Source organism: Elephantulus edwardii, unplaced genomic scaffold (genome assembly GCF_000299155.1).
Source record: "Elephantulus edwardii isolate Elephantulus edwardi_28Jun2011 unplaced genomic scaffold, EleEdw1.0 scaffold00185, whole genome shotgun sequence".
NCBI classification, from domain to species: Eukaryota; Metazoa; Chordata; class Mammalia; order Macroscelidea; family Macroscelididae; genus Elephantulus; species Elephantulus edwardii.
The window spans coordinates 3,242,906-3,259,004 of NW_006399935.1; the positions used below are offsets into that span (position 1 = coordinate 3,242,906).

The 16,099-nt window shown below is 52.0% G+C and overlaps 1 protein-coding gene across 1 annotated transcript in view; it reads left to right on the top strand.

Annotated features, from left to right (window-relative positions):
- Window position 1: 1 nt before the first annotated feature.
- Window positions 2–16,099, top strand: part of SLC25A23 (solute carrier family 25 (mitochondrial carrier; phosphate carrier), member 23) — a 24,126-nt gene continuing 8,028 nt past the window's right edge. The window contains exons 1-8 of the mRNA XM_006896359.1: window positions 2–211; window positions 1,259–1,385; window positions 3,654–3,741; window positions 5,650–5,761; window positions 6,787–6,945; window positions 7,037–7,189; window positions 7,362–7,469; window positions 10,291–10,458. Of these exons, the coding sequence (XP_006896421.1) occupies window positions 56–211; window positions 1,259–1,385; window positions 3,654–3,741; window positions 5,650–5,761; window positions 6,787–6,945; window positions 7,037–7,189; window positions 7,362–7,469; window positions 10,291–10,458 (1,071 nt within the window). The 5' untranslated portion in view covers window positions 2–55. The remainder of the gene's footprint in view (window positions 212–1,258; window positions 1,386–3,653; window positions 3,742–5,649; window positions 5,762–6,786; window positions 6,946–7,036; window positions 7,190–7,361; window positions 7,470–10,290; window positions 10,459–16,099) is intronic.

Below are 16,099 nucleotides of genomic sequence, written 5' to 3' on the forward strand. Positions count from 1 at the left end.
CAGCCCCCGCTGAGGCCGCCGCCGTCGGGCCTCCCTTCCCCCCCGGGCTGGCGCCATGCGGGGGGGCCCGGGCGACGCGGAGCGACGGCAGCGCTGGGGTCGCCTGTTCGAGGAGCTGGACAGTAACAAGGATGGCCGCGTGGACGTGCACGAGCTGCGCCGGGGGCTGGCCCGGCTGGGAGGGGGCGACCCGGACCGCAGCACCCAACAGGTACCTCTCCTCCCATACCCCCTCCTGGAGCCCCACGCCGGGCCTGGGTAACCCGAACCCTTGAATGGAGCGCCTTAAGCCGCTAGGGACTGTGTGGCTGGACTCCAGGACCTGTGTCCACGCTGAGTGGTTTTGTCCCCATTGCCCTGCTGTGGACGTCTGGGCCTCGACACAGGACCAAGGAGGCTCCAGGCCTGCAGTACAACTGTTGACACCCCCTAACCCTAGCCAAGAGGAGGGCTATTGGTCAGGGAGGCCAGCGGTCCCCTTCCCTGTCCAGTGCTGGCGACACACCCTCTGTATTCTCTGCGCTGCCCAAGACGTGCCCTCCACTCACCTCCTGAGACACACCCTCCACTCCCCCTCCCCTGGGGCCCTCGGGCACCCACTGCCCTCCTAGCCGGCTGCCCTGGCCACTGTTTACATTCCCAAGCCTGCCCTTTCCCAGAGCTGGCTAGGCGCCCCGGGCTGCCCTAGACAGCCACCGGGCCCTGCCTGTGATCCCCTCATCTGGGGACAGGTCTACGAAGGCATGAACTCTCCATAGAGGTGTCACACTCCCCACTCCCCCACCTGTAGCCCCAGGGGGCCCCTGGGTGTCTCCACAGAGTTGAAACCTTTAGCCCAGTCAGTTGTTCATTTCCCGATGGGGCGATGGGGCAAACGGGACCTTGCCCTCTAGCTTGGCTCTGCGCGGTCCCATGCTGGCAGCCAGGTAGACGGGTTTTGATAGGAGACAGCTGGGAGGACCAGCTGGAGTGACAGGAGCCTGAGGCTACCACTTGCCTGCTCTGGTGACCTTGAACTAGCCATTTGACCTCTCTGCTTCGAAGTTTGCTGCAAACTGGGCCAACTCTCCTCACTTCCCTGGCCTGCTGTGGCCTTGGGCATCTTGCTGAGAAGCGGACTTTGGAGGGGGAGGTGATTCCCCTGCCCCCTTCCCCGGGGTGCTAGGGACCCTGGGATGCTGAGGCAGATGATTCAGTTGTGTGTCCCCGTGTGGGCTAGCAGCCTGCTGGAGCCCCCTGTCTGTGCCTTTCTTGCCAGGGTGTCTCCCTGGAGGATGGTGGTGCACTGGAGGACGGGCTGGACCTGGAGGAGTTTTCTCAGTACCTGCAGGAGCGGGAACAGCGCTTGCTCCTCATGTTCCATCACCTAGACCGGAATCAGGACGGTGAGGGCGCCTGGGGCAGGGCCTGGGCCCTGGGCAAAGGAGGCGTCAGGGGGGCAAAACAGACAGAGCCCGGAGGGCGCTTCTCCCGCTGACTCACGGGCTATTTTGGGAGCGCTCCCCACCCCCAGCTAACAGTTTGAGGCCCAATCCGCCCATCTCCCTTCCTTTTCCCTGCCAGGGTGCGAACCCCTGATTCTATATTGTTGTTGGGTGTTGTTGAGTTGACTAAATCATAGTGAGCGACTCATGAACAGATTGAGACCTTGTCATCCTCACGATCTCTGTGCCGTTTAGACCCTTTGTTGCAGTCACTGTGTCAATCCACCCTTTTTTTGGGGGTCTTCTTTGCTGACACCCCAACTTTCCAAGCATGATGTATTTTTCCAAGGACTGGCCCTTCCTACCGACATGCCAAAGTGCTTGAGACTTAGCACCCCTGCCTTTAAGAACTCTCGTGGATATCTTCCTGGGGGACAGAGATCCCCCACAGTCCCCCTTGGCTCCTGAAGGTCTCGAGACATCCTCTACCACCAGCAAGAGCATCTTCTGGGCCACTAATGCCCCTCTCACTCCCCTCCAGCAGGGTCTTTGTTGATTGCAACTCAGCTGTAAGACTGACAGCCCCTGGGGATTTTCAAGGCTGAGACCTTTGAAGAGCAGATTGGCAGGCCTTTCTTTCGCAGTGCCTCTGAGTGGGTTTGAACCTCCAGCCTCTGTGTATAACTATCCTTTTGTGCCAACCAGAGTCCTCTCTGTCTCTCTTCTCTGGCATCATTACCCCCATCTTGTTCTGAAACAGAGGACTGCCCCCCAAGCCTGTCTGAAATTTTTGCCCTGGTCTTGCCTTCCAGTCATTCCTGCTTCTTGATGATGGGGTCCCCAGAACTGTGTGTGTGCTCACATGCGCGCGCACGCGCACAACCCCCCCCCCCCCCCCCCCCCCATTCGCTCCTCTCCTTGAAAAACAAAAGAAAAACTCCCTCATTGGTACACACACACTCCACTGTCGTGGTTTTACAGGGCCGCTCTAACAAAGCGTCACAAGCCATCTTCATTGCTGTGGGCCTGCACTTCCATTCTGATGCATCTCAGCCTCACTGGCAGCCCGAGAGCATTTCTGGGCTGTGAGCCTCACAGGAGCCGATTCCAAGTCTTTCTCCCACACAGCTCCTGGGGGGTTTGAACCACCAACTTGTTGGTCAGCAGCAGAGTGCTTCACTTTTGTGCCACCAGAGCTCCTTGCCACAGTCTGGGTCACTTCCAATAAAGCAGCTTCCTGCCTCACGGTCTGGAGACTGCAGGGGTGGAGTTAGGGTGTCCCTGGGGCCTCTGGGCTCTTGGGAGATCTTTTTCTGCCTTTTGCAGCTCCCGGTGGCTCTCCCGGCAATCCTGGCAATCTTTGACCTTAGATGCACCCTCTGACCTCTGCCTCCATCTTCACAGGCCCTCTTCCCTCTGCTTCTCCTGTATCTATAAGGACAGTGGGCTCAGGACAGGACACGATTCAGAGCTGATGTTCATAGGGTTGTAATGAGCCGTAGTGGACTAGATGACACGTAACAACAGGGAAGATCCCAGGGTGATGCAAATGGTTTGTGGTCAACTGCTAACCTAAAGGTGGACAGTTCAAACACACCAAGTGTGGAAGGAAGGCTCTGTGGAAGGAAGGGCAGTGCCTATGAAGATCACAGCAAGGAAAACTTAGGAAAGGTCCTGCTATCGTGAGTCAAAATGATCCAGCTGGCGATGGGGACAAACACACCACACCCACTCCTCACTTACCAACATGGTTAAGTGGCAAAGACGAGGTCACTGTGTGAAAATCAGATTACGTGAAAATAAAAGGCTACATTGTTACATGCAAATGGCATCATGACGTCACAGCCAAATGGCATCTTACATCTCTATCAACACATTGCATTGCATCACTGTCAGTAATGTCATTGTATCACAGCCACATGATACATTGTATCATGGTCAAACCACTGAGAGTCCTGTCCTTGCCAAGTTCTCACATCAGCGAACCATCACAGCCAGCATTACACCCACCTCACACCTCAGCATTCCTAACTGTCACATTACAAGATGTTACCAACGTGGGTGAGGAGCTAGTTGACAAGAGGGGAGCTGGGATGGCATGTTGGAGAAGGACCCACCCTGTTCTAGTGTGACATCATGGGAACAGATGCGATCCTCAGAGACGGTCGATGTCAGGTACCAGGGTCCGGGGCTGCCTCACGCCCTGATACCACCTGGATTCTCCCTCAGGTCACATCGACGTCTCTGAGATCCAGCAGAGTTTCCGGGCCCTGGGCATCTCCATCACCATGGAGCAGGCAGAGAAGATTCTGCACAGGTGAGCATCCCGTGTTCTGGAGGCCATGTGACCCTGCTCCCTGGGCCCCAGCCTGTGAGGCAGAGCTGAGCTTGAGAGTGCCGGAAATCCTGGACCCAGGGCTTCACCTCTCAGAGCCTCAGTCTCCTCTGTAACTGGTGGGGAATCCACGCCCCCAGCAGGCTGTGCATTTGTTATATGATGTAGGGGACTCGGCTGCAAGCACATAGCCTTTCCCACGATCAGCTGAGGATCAGACCAACCTGATCCATTGGGCTTCCATTCACTGAAGTTCGGAAGTCAATTGGCAGGCCTTTCTTCCTAGTCTGTCATGGTCTGGAGGCTCCCCGGAGACTTGTTCAGGATCCTAGCCACACACAAGCCGGTGCCTCAAGATGAGTGGTGGCTGTGCGTGAGGTGCGCCTGCTGGGAATCAAACCCAGGTCTCCTGCAGGACAAGGGAGGATTCTCCCACTGAGCCATCAAGGCTTCCTTGGTTTCTGGGAGGCAACCTGACAACATACCACAGAGCAGGTGGCCTGGGGAACAGAAAAGTGCTGCCTTGGACTTCGAGATCAGAGTTTTGATGTGTTGTTGATCTTTCGAAGGCCTCTTGTTCCAGGCTTCCTTGTGCCCCAGCTTCTGGTAACGGCCTGCAAGTGATTGATGGTTTGCAGGTCACACCGCCTCCTTCCTGAGTCTCTCTCTGCCTTTCCTCCTCTGCCGTGACTCACTCACATGGGTCAGGACCCACCCCACTCCATTGACCCCACCAGTGGGCTTAGCTGACACCCTCGGCTAAGACCTCACAGCCAAACAAGGTCATGTTCATGGGCACCAAGGGGTTAAGGCTTCAGTATAACCTCTGGGGGGGACACCATGCAACCCCTCACGGGTCAGCATGAGGCATGGATAAGGGATAATCTTATGTGATCAGAGCTAGTACTAGCCCCAGAATATGTGCAGTTAGAACTGGTTCTAGACGTTTGGGCAGACCCTGGGGGACACAGTGAACATAAGCGGCTGCTAACTGAAAGGTTGGAAGCTCATCTCCACCCAGAGGTGGCTCGAAAGAAAGGTCTGGTGATCCGTTTTCAAAACATCAGGCACTAGAAAATGAAGGTCCAAGGGTGCACAGTGGGGTGGACTTGGGGGGAAGGATAGTATAACAATGAAAGAATTTTACTTTTCAAAGAGAAGAGCCAACTGGGGGGTGGGGAAGGATGGGCAGGGAGGAAAGTGCAACAATGAATGAATGGAAATCCAAAGTCTCTGTAAATTTTCCTTAAAGTTAATAATAATAATAAAAGAAAATGTAGATCCAATTAAATGTAGGTCTAATTAAACCTAATTTAACACAGTTCTTGCTGACACACAGAAGGGGGACACTGAGTCAGGGTGAGCCTGGCAGTGAATTCTTATGAGGACCCAGTGGGAGCCAAGCCAAGGAGACAAAGAGTGGGCACAGGGCAAGACAGGTGTTCACAGAGGCATGGTGGTTAAAGGGCTCAGCGACTTACCAAAAGGTCAGTGGTTTGAACCCACTAGCCGCTCCTCAGGAGAAAAAGCTGGCGACTTTAAAGAGTAAACCCACATCCACTGCTGTGGAGTCAATTGCAGTAGATCTTGACCTGAACAGATGGCTTCTTCTTCGTGGGGTGTGATTGGTGAAGTCAAACCTCCCATCTTTCAGTTAGCAGCCTAAAACATACCCCACTACACCGCCAAGGCTCCCTCCTGTAAAGTTTACAGCCTAGGAACCCTGGGGCCAGTAGTGGGCTGACATATGGGGCACCGAGGAGTCCAACTCGGTGGTCCCTAACAACAGCAGGTGTGTGCTCCAGGGAACTGTCTCTACCCCCAAACCTGCCCCCAGCAGAAGCCAGCCAGCCCTGCCCCCAGGCACTGACCCTGCCCTCCTGTCCCCAGCATGGACCGCGATGGCACAATGACCATTGATTGGCAGGAATGGCGTGACCACTTCTTGCTGCACTCGCTGGAGAATGTGGAGGATGTGGTTTACTTCTGGAAGCATTCCACGGTGAGGTGGGGGCCACTCTCCCTGCTCCCTCCCACCTGCCCCCTTGCCCTGGTCTCCCAGATCTTGGAGGTGCAGGAGCCAGAGGCCCCTGCAGAAGGAGGGGCTGAGAGAAGCCGAGGGCTGAGGCTCCCTTCCCCTCCTCTTCTTTCTGGGGTTCAGGGGCCCCATATATATTTCTGCTGATTGGAGTCTTTATGGTTTGTAAGGAGTGTTCCCTGCGGGCTTTTGGGGACAGGCTGTGGGAACTCAGGGTGCAGGCAGGAGGAGCTCACCAGATGGGGCACCAGGCCTCCCACCCTCCATCCACCCAACTCCCCTTCTGCCTGGTTCTCTTGGCGCCTGAAGGAGTCTTTGCTTTATAGCGTGCTCCCTTGGAAAGCCGTCCTCTCAGAGGATTCCATGATGTCCCTGCATGCCAGCTCCCTGGGATGTAGCCCGACTGGAATACTGGGGGTGGGGAATTCCCTGGCAGAGGTTCCCTAGAAGGGGGCACCTGGGAGATCTGGGGGGCCCTAGATTGATTCCTACCCTCAAGGATCCTTAGGGATTAAGTTAGGAATTCCAGGGGTCAACCAGAGGGGTCTTTCCGAGGGCTGGTGTCTGGGTGAAGATCTGGCAGGATCTATGGAGGGCATGGGTGAGATCCCTGGAGGATCTTCTGGAACCTTCTGTGGAAGACCCTGGGGTGGGATCTCACTGGCTCTGGAGGGATCTGTGCTTAGGCTGGGCTCATGGCATCTGAGACTGGACTGTTGGTAGAGGGTTTAGGGTGAGATGCTGTGTGGTGTCGAGAGCAGGTTTAGGCTGGCTCTCCTGGGCTTTCCAGTCAAGGTTAACTGGGTCCTCAGAGCAGCCTGGAACTCGGGGAAAACTCCCCATGTGGGATTGGGCCTTGGGTCTCAGTCCTGGTGTGGCAGGACACCCCAGCCCAGCAAGCTCAGATTCCAGACGTGGTGATGATTCCGGGTGGGAAGGGAGGGCTTTCCTCTTCCACGCCGTATGACACCTCAGCCCCACACCCCCAGGTCCTAGACATCGGCGAGTGCCTGACGGTCCCCGATGAGTTCTCAGAGCAGGAGAAGCAGACGGGCATGTGGTGGAAGCAGCTGGTGGCAGGCGCGGTGGCAGGTGCTGTGTCTCGGACGGGCACAGCCCCCCTGGACCGCCTCAAGGTCTTCATGCAGGTGAGGGTGGCCCTGGGGAGACCTGCCCCCATCCCCTCCCCCCACCTCGGGCCTGGCCAAGGGCTCCAAGACCACTTTTCCCCCTGCCCAGGTCCATGCCTCCAAGACCAACCGCCTGGACGTGCTAGGGGGGCTGCGGAATATGGTGCGTGAGGGGGGCGTGCTGTCCCTGTGGCGGGGCAACGGCATCAATGTCCTCAAGATCGCGCCGGAGTCAGCCATCAAGTTCATGGCCTATGAGCAGGTAGGAACCTGTGGAGGTGTGTGCTTGGGCGCATGCATGTGGGGGGGCGGAGCGGGGAATGGTAGTCTTCTTTCTACTCCCCTGCGGAGAGCAGAGGGGGTGCCATCCAGAGGGCTAGGAGCGCGCAGTGCCCCCTAAATCCTGCCAGCCCTGAGCCTCCTCCTCCTCGCAGATCAAGCGGGCGATCCGGGGGCAGCAGGAGACACTGCATGTGCAGGAGCGCTTCGTGGCCGGCTCGCTGGCCGGAGCCACGGCCCAGACCATCATCTATCCCATGGAGGTGAGAAGGAGGGGTCCGCTGCAGGGTGGGGACCCCAGGAGCCCTCGGGGGGGGGGGGCGTGCACATCTCTCCTGCTTTAGGCCATAGCTCAGGCCAGCACTGTTGTGCCATGTGGTGCAGTGCGACTCCTGGAGGGATGGCCAGCTGCCACCAATGGGCTTCACCTCATGGTGACCCCTCGCACAGCCACAGCTGAACTAAACGCAGCCCCTGCACTGCCAGATCCTGTACTGGCCTCGTGTTCAATGACTGAACGGACCACTGTACTCCATAGAGCTTGACTAGCTGGTTTTCAGAAGTCGATTGCCAGGTCTTTCTTCCTCCTCTTAGTCTGGAAGCTCTGCCGAAATCTCGGCAGCATTCAAGCACTACTCAAGCTTCTGTGAACAGACAGTGGTGATGTGGGGACCTGGGTCTCCCACAGGGGAGGTGAGAACTGTGTCACTGAGCCATCACTTCCCTGGCTGGGGACAGCTGGCTGTGACTCAAGGGGTCCTTGCAGGAGTCAGTGCAGGAGTCTGACTTCCAAGGATACCAACTTGCAAGCTCCACCTTCCCAGGAATCATTTTAGGTGTACTGTTTTTCAGAGGACTCGTTTCTGGTTTCAAGCAGTACAAATATGTCAATTAAAATTCTGAAAGTCACAACAAAAGGAATTAAGTATATAGAACCTAGATCTCGAGCTGAGGGGTGCAGGTCAGGGCCAGTGTGACAGTGTATCAAGTACCCCGCTTCATCCGGGGCTTTCAAACATTCAGTCATGGCTAATGAGGCAAAACCAGAAGAGACCGACTTTTTAAAATTAGGGTGAGCAGGAATGATAAATGACATGGAAAAATCCGGTGGGTTCAAACTCTGAAACAGGAGACTCAAATGAGGCAAAGAGCCCTTCTAGGAACCTGACCAGAGGTCAGGGAGAGACACTGATTATTGGTGAATTTTTGGACAGCAGTTTACATCTAGAGCCATGTAGCTGGCCCCCATCTTTGATCCTGGCTCTTCTGTTTGCCATTCTCTGGTCAAGAGATCGAATGCTGCTTTATAGGGAAGATAACATTTCTAGCAAGACTGTGATGGTGAAGAGATTGAGATTGTTCCCAGCTTTAGTTTGCTTGGCTCCACAGTCAACACTCTTGGCATCAGTAGCCACGAAATTAAAAGACGTATTGCGATGGGAAAGTCTGCTATTAGGGACTTCTCCAAAGTACTGAAAAGCAATGGTGTCTCTTTAGAGACTAAGGTGCATCTGATACAGGCCATGGTCTTTGCTATCATGGTCTTTGTTATGCATCAGAGAGTTGGACAATGACTAAGGAGGATAGAAGGAGAATTGATGCCTTTGAGCTGTGGTGCTGGAGAAAAGTATTGAATGTACCATGGACTGCCAAGAAAACAGATTCATCCTGGAGAGGGTTAAACCCAGCACTCCTTGGAGGCAAGGATTCTGAGGCTCCGTCTAACATACTTTGGACATGTTGTAAGGAGAGACCGGTCCTTGGAGAGGGACATCATGCTTGGGAGGGTGGAGGGACAGCACAGGAGGGGAAGGCTCTCTATGAGGTGGATTGATTCAGTGACTGGGGTAATCAGGATGGGAGTGTCGGAGACAGTGCAATTGGCACAGGACAGAGCAGAGTTTAGGGCTGTTGTACTATGAGTCGCAAGTAACTCGACGGCACATAACAACACAACAACATGTTATCATTCTGCTTCACCTAAATGTTTAAAATCTGAGCCTATGTTGGTGTCACTTCCACAGCCATGATTGAACCAGGCTGAAAACCATCTTGTTCCATCACCTTGCCCTGGTGCTTCCACCTCATGGACCAAGGCGGCTGCCTGTGATCTGTTCATCACATCTATATTTCAAATAGCAAGAAGGAAGGGGGGGAAAAGGAGGGATCTTGCTTCTGCCTTTAGGGAAGAAATGCCTTCTTCTGAGTCTCTTCTGGAGAGTCTCACAGACCTCTTCAAATGATGTTCATTGACCTAGATTTAGTCGCATGACCCCTCCACACCTCAGAAAGCTAGAAAATGCAGTCTTTGTTTCTAGTGGCTACGTATTTACTTAAAAACAGAGCTTTTAAAAATAAAAATGTACATACAACAAAAACTAAGCTTTTCTCTTTAAAGCAGTAGAGCTCTGGTGGCCTCATCGAGGAGCCTTGCGAACCCAAAAGCGGTGCCTTTCTGGCAACTAAAAGCTGCCCACAGTTTTGTTGGTTTTTTGTTTGTTTGCTTGTTTATTTTGAGTGCTGACCCAGAGGTCGGGCAGTTGGAAGTCACCCATCAGCACCGGAAGGAAGAGTCAGCAATCTGCTCGGGTGAAGAAAATATGACAGCCAAGAAAATCCCATGGCATGCAGTTCCACTCTCTTAACATGTGGGGGCGCTGTGAGCAGGAACCAGGTCACAGCAGCAGGGGTTTGGGTTTTGTTGTTAAGGGGCTGTCACTGGTGGGTGCTTACACACTCAGCAGCTAATGGAAAAGTTGACGGTTCAAGTCCATCCAAAGGTGCTGCAGAAGAAAAGCCTGGTACTCCACTTCCCAGAAATAACCACTGGCTCTGGGCACACCTGGGGTCACCATGAACCTGGATTGGTGGCAGCTGGTGATGAAGAACGGTTAAAATGCTCCAAGGGGCATAACTCTATGCTTTGAGATTGGGAGGTGAGGTGGCAGAAAGTTCTAGAGTTGGTGGTTTTAAATGTAGTTCTGTTTTCAGGGTGGCTGCTTTCAGGCGTAGCTATTTCCCAGAAGTGGTGACCCTGGGGGCTGTTTTCCTGGGGTAACTAACTGCTGCCCTGGTCCTCCCCAGGTGCTGAAGACACGGCTGACCCTGCGCCGGACCGGGCAGTACAAGGGGCTGCGGGACTGTGCCCGGCAGATCCTGGAGCAGGAGGGACCCCGTGCCTTTTACCGCGGCTACCTGCCCAACGTGCTGGGCATCATCCCCTACGCGGGCATCGACCTGGCCGTCTATGAGGTCTGTGGGCAGCCCATCTCCTCCCTTTCTCCTCCCCTCCGGTATTTGTCCACGATACCCCTCTCTGCTTCCTGGGGCTCAGTTTACCTCTTTTTTTTTTCTTTCTTATTTTTGTGTGCCTGTACCATCAAATCAGATCTGACTGGTACAGGAGATTGCCCCTCCTGCCCCGGCAGAGCATCTGGTGGATTCGAACCGTGCACCTCTGGGATTGTAGTTGCAGCTCCTTGCCACTAGGCCACCAGAGCTCCCCATCAGTTTACCTCTTGCAGCTAGGAGAGGACAGTTGTGTGGCAGACCTGTGTCGGAGCTCCTACCTCTGTTGTGACAGACATCACAAGGGGGTGACGTTCATGAACAGTGACTTTCTTTTTTTAAAATTTTTTTTTGTTTTTGTACAGTGACTTTCTTACGATTCAGGAGAGTAGCTGAATGAGGGTGCTGGCAGGGTTGACTGCTTCATCACTGGCAGGCCCAGGCATTACTTGCTTCCTTCACTTATAGAAGAGCCTTGAATGTGTCTGTTTTACCATTCGTGCACAGGTATTTCTGTGTTTGTACTGCTCTTTCCAGACTCACCAGTGATTTGTCTCGTGGTCCACCCTTGTTCAATGGTAGATTACATTAGATTGCACTTTAGAAGATTGGAACCTCATATTATGCCATAAAAAAAACAACAGAAAAACCCCAAACCTACTATAAGTCAATTCCAACTCATAGCAGTGCTACAGGATGGAATAGGACTGGCCCAGTTTTCTTTTACTGAAGCAGCCTGACCATTCATCTCCTTGGAGCGGTTGGTGGGTTTGAACCTCGATCTTATGGTTAGCAGTCAAGCACTTTAACCACTGTGCTATCAATGTAAAATGACACTGTAGAAGACAATTATTGATTCAGTGACTGGGGCAATCAGGATGGGTGTGTCAGAGGCAGTGCGATTGGCACAGGATAGAACAGGGTTTAGGGCTGTTGTACGTTGGGTCGCTATGAGTCGCAAGCGACTCGACAGCACATAACAACAACAGAAGGCATCGGTGGTTCAGTGGTAGAATTCTCACCTTCCATTTAGGCATCCTGGGTTCGATTCCTGGCCCGGGCACTGCAGGCCCAGCTGCCACCTGTCTGTGAGTGGAGACTTGTGTGTTACTGGGATGCTGAACAGCTGTGAGCAGAGCTTGCAAGTGGTGAATTTGCAAAAGCTTTCCTTACTAGTCTGTCTTAGTCTGGAAGATTCCATTGAAACCTGCCCAGCATGGGAGACCCTGCTGGTATTCGACGTACCAGTGGTATAGGGTCCAGCATCACAGCAACACACCAGTTACCACAGCGTCACCAACTGACAGGCGAGTGGTGGCCAAATTAGGGCACTGTGGCCGCCTCTACTGCTACCACTCACCACCATCAAGTCAGTTACAGCTCAGAGCAGCCGAAGGACAGAGCAGAACTGCCCACAGGATCTCCAGAGCCTTAAATCTTTATGGAAGCCAGCTGCCTCATCGCTCGCCCACAGGGTGGCTGGTGGGTTCAAACCAAGAACTTTTTGGTTAGTTATTCCATGCTTTAACCACTGCACCACGAAGGATCCCTAGAAATTACGTGGCCATCCTTAATCCAAGACCCTCCATGTCTGCCATCTGTAGCCTGCCATTGTCAGCACCCAGCATGGACGCGCCAAATGAGGTGAGGCTATGTCCATGCATTCCCTTGTCCATTCATTCATTCAGCAAAGATTTACCAAGGACGCCACCAGGTTCCTGGGCATTGCACTAGTTGAACGGGCCAGTCTCGACCCTGCTTCCGGGACCAGACAGACTATCAGCCAGCAAACAAGACAGTTTCAGATCCTGATCTTTTCTCAGAAGACAAAGAAACAGGATGTGTAATTACAAGGGACAGTGGGTGGGAGAGGGTGGAGGAGGGCCTCAGAGGAGGAGTTGGAGCTGAAGACTGGGCTAGGGGCGTGGGTGAGCTGGGGAACAGGAGTTGGAAACTCCAGAAAGCTGAACTGGGCGGAGCTTGATGGAGGAGCAAGTGGTCTTGCAGAGGGGGTGTGGCCTGGCAGAGGGGGAGTGGCCTGTTCCCGTTTGGGTGTGGTCTGATTGAGGGGGTGTGGCCTCTTGGAGGAGTGGAGGCTTCATTCAAACCATAAAGCCTTTGTTGTTGTGTGCTAGCCAATTGGAACCGACCCATTACGGACCCGGACCCTCCAGCGGGTTTTCAGAGGCAGTAATTGTGTGGGAGAAGATGCCCATCCTCCCACGGAGCAGTTGGTGAATTCAAACCACGTGCCTTTGGGCTTGTAGCCAGATTCTTACCGCTAAGCCACCAGAGTTCCCCATATCTCCAAATGGGGATGCTGCTGTTGTTCTGTGCCTTTGGGTCGGAATTGACTCCGAGCGGACCCTCCACGGGGTTTTCATTGTCATTCTTCTGAGATGCCGTCTAGTCAGTTATAACCGACAGCAGCCCTATGAACATTTCTGAATCTTGCCCTATCTCGTGCTGTCCCCGTCACCTCTAATACACTCAAGCCCACTGTTAACAGTCACTGTCTCAATCTATTTTGTTGAGGGTCTTTCTCGCCTTCCTTGATTCTCCACCCTTCCCCTTTTTCCAAGGACTGACCCCTCCGGAAAACACGCCCAAAGTGGGGGAGACGAAACTTTATCGTCTTTGCCTCTACGGAGCACTCTGGTTGCACCTTCTCCAAGACCAATTTGTTTGTTCTTTTGGCCGTCCAAGAGATATTCTTCTTCACTGCAGAATGCAAAGATATCAATTCCTCTGTCATCGTTATCATTGCCCAACTTTTAGAAGTATAGGAAGCAATTGAAAAGACCAAGAACTGAATCAGGGACACTTTAGTCTTTAAACTGACTTTAAGGTCTTTTGACAGAAGATTTTCACCACAATGCAACACGTCTTTTGATCTCTTTCTGCTGTCAACAAGGTTGTTGACTATGGATCTAAGCAAGATAAAACTTATTGGTATTTTCAATCTTTTCTCCGTTTATCATGAAGTTGCAAGTTGACCCAGTGGTGGGGATTTTTGCTTTGATATTCAGATGTAATCCATATTGAAGGCTGTAGTTTTGTTTTTTTTTTTTTTATCTTCTGCAGCAAGTGTTTCATGCCCTCCATAACTTTGAGCAAACAAAGTTGTGTCATCTGCATAACACAGGTTGTTGATGAGTGAGTCTTCCCCTGATCCTGGTGCCACATTCCTCTTCAGAAAGTCCAGTCTCTTGAATTATTTGCTCAGCATACAGCTTGAATAGATTTGAATAAAGGATAAAGCCCTGACTCAAGCCTTTCCTGATTTTAAACTATGCAGTATTCCCTTGCTCTGTTCAGACAGCAGCTTCTAGGTTTGTGTATAGGTTTCACATGAGCACAATTAAATATTCTGGGATCCCCATTCTTCCCAATATTAGCCATAATTTGTTAGGATCCACACAGTAAAATACCTTTACATAGTCAATAAAACACAAATAGACATCCTTCTGATATTCTTGCTTTTAGCCAGCATCCATCTGACATCAGCAGTGATACCCCTGATGCCACAGCCTCTTCTTAATCCTGCCTGAACTTTTGGCAGTTCTCTGAATAGTAGTTTTTAAAAACAATATTCAGTAAGGTTTTGCTTGCTTGTGACATTAGTGATACTGTTTGACAATTTCCACATTTGGTTGGCTCCTCTTTTTTGGGAATGGGAACAAATATGAATCTCTTCCAGTCAGTTGGCCAGGTGGCTGTCATCCAGATTTCCTGGCCCAGATGGTGAGCTCGTCCAGGGCTGCATCTATCTGTGGAAACATTTCAGCTGGTGTCTCTTCAATTCCTGGCGCCTTATTTTTGCCAGTGCCTTCAGTGCAATTTGAACTCCTTCCTTCGTCGCCATCGGCTCCTGATCATATGCTACTTCCTGAAGTGGCTTCATGTCAATCAGTTCTTTTCCACGAGGCCACCTTGTTGTTGTTATATGCTGTTGAGTCAGAGAACTGAGCCTTCAGCAGATTTTCAGAGGCTGTAAATCACATGGGAAGAGATTGCCTTTTTTTTTTTCTCTTGGAGCATCTGGTGGGTTTGAATCATATGCCTTTGAGTTGACAATGCTAATTCTTAACACTAGGCCATGAGAGCGCCATAAATGAGGACCCTAGGTGGCACAAACAGCACTTCACTGCCTACCTAAAGGTTGGGGTTCCAAACCCATCCTGTGGATCTGAGGAAGAAAGGCCTGGTGATCTACTTGCAATAAGATTATACTCAAGCTCTAAGGGACACCTTCAACTTTGAGCCAAAACCAACCCCCGTAGCCTTTCAGCTAAATGCTTGTGAGACGGGTGCGCAAAATAAACACACTCGCCTGTGCGGCCTGTACGTCATTAAAAGCAATCACCTGGCAGTCAACAATTACTGTAAGGCAAAGATGAGACTAGACGGGGGCAGGGAAATTAGATGAACACGAACAGAGCCAGCAGAATGGAAATACTGGGAATGTTCTCTCATTGAGAAAAGTGGAACCAGTGCAACTGAACGATGTTTAGAAGGTGGTGAGTCGGGGTCCATGCTGCTGTATAAGCCTTCATGGATGAAACTGTTAAGAAAGTACTGCTTTTTAAAAAGACAACAGCCAGGAAAGCTGTGGAGCAGTCTGCTTTGTAACATATGAGGTCGCCCTAAAATCAGCATTGACTTGGAGGTACCAGTTTTTTTATTTCTGTTTGGTTTGGAAGGTCTAAGAAGTTTGAGAACCCTTGCTGCTTCTTTGGGGCTTCAAAACGTATGTTCATCTCCTAAAGGCTCTGAGAAGTCCTGCAGTCCAGTGACTCACTCTCTTTTCTTTTAGCGTCGTGTTCCCCGTACCTTCCCAGTCATCAAGAACCTGTTTTCAAGAGACCAACACCTAACAGCTCATTTAACACCTGTTTGGAAAATGCTGCTCCAAACACAAACCCATAACCACTAGGTTGCACCGACTCATGGCTTCCCTGTGTGTGTCAGAGTGGACGTCGGCTCCATAGGGTTTGCAGTGGTTCTTTTTAGGGCACAGATGGCCAGGCCTTTCTTCCTAGTCTTAGTCTGAGAGTTCTGCTGAAACCCGCCCCTCATGGTGCCTGTCCTGGGAATTGCAGTGCTGGTGACATAACTTCCAGCATCACAGTAACTGGCGAACCACAACCGGGCAGCTTACCAGCAGGCGGGGTGATAAACACAAAATAATCAGTTTCCTTGATATCAACTTTGAGTCCTGATGGCCCGTGTGTGTCAGAGCACAACTGCACTTAGGGTTCTCAATTGTGATCCTTCAGAAGGAGAGCTCCAGGCCTTTCTTCCAAGGCACATCTTGGTGGGCCCAGTCCTCCAACGTTTCCATTACTAGCCAAACAGATTGACTAACTTCATCACCCAGGGACACCTCCAAGCCCAAAAGGAAGGAATAAAGTTGATAAGGCAATAATAGTAAATACATGTTTCTCTTACCCCGGCTATACCCTGGCCAGACATCACTAATCAATCACAGCACACCTCCTGAGTCCCTTCAACCACAATTCCAGGCAGACATTACCAGTGGATTAGAAATGATATAGGAAATGAAACCAGTGAGCCATTTCATTATCTAATATATAATTCATTA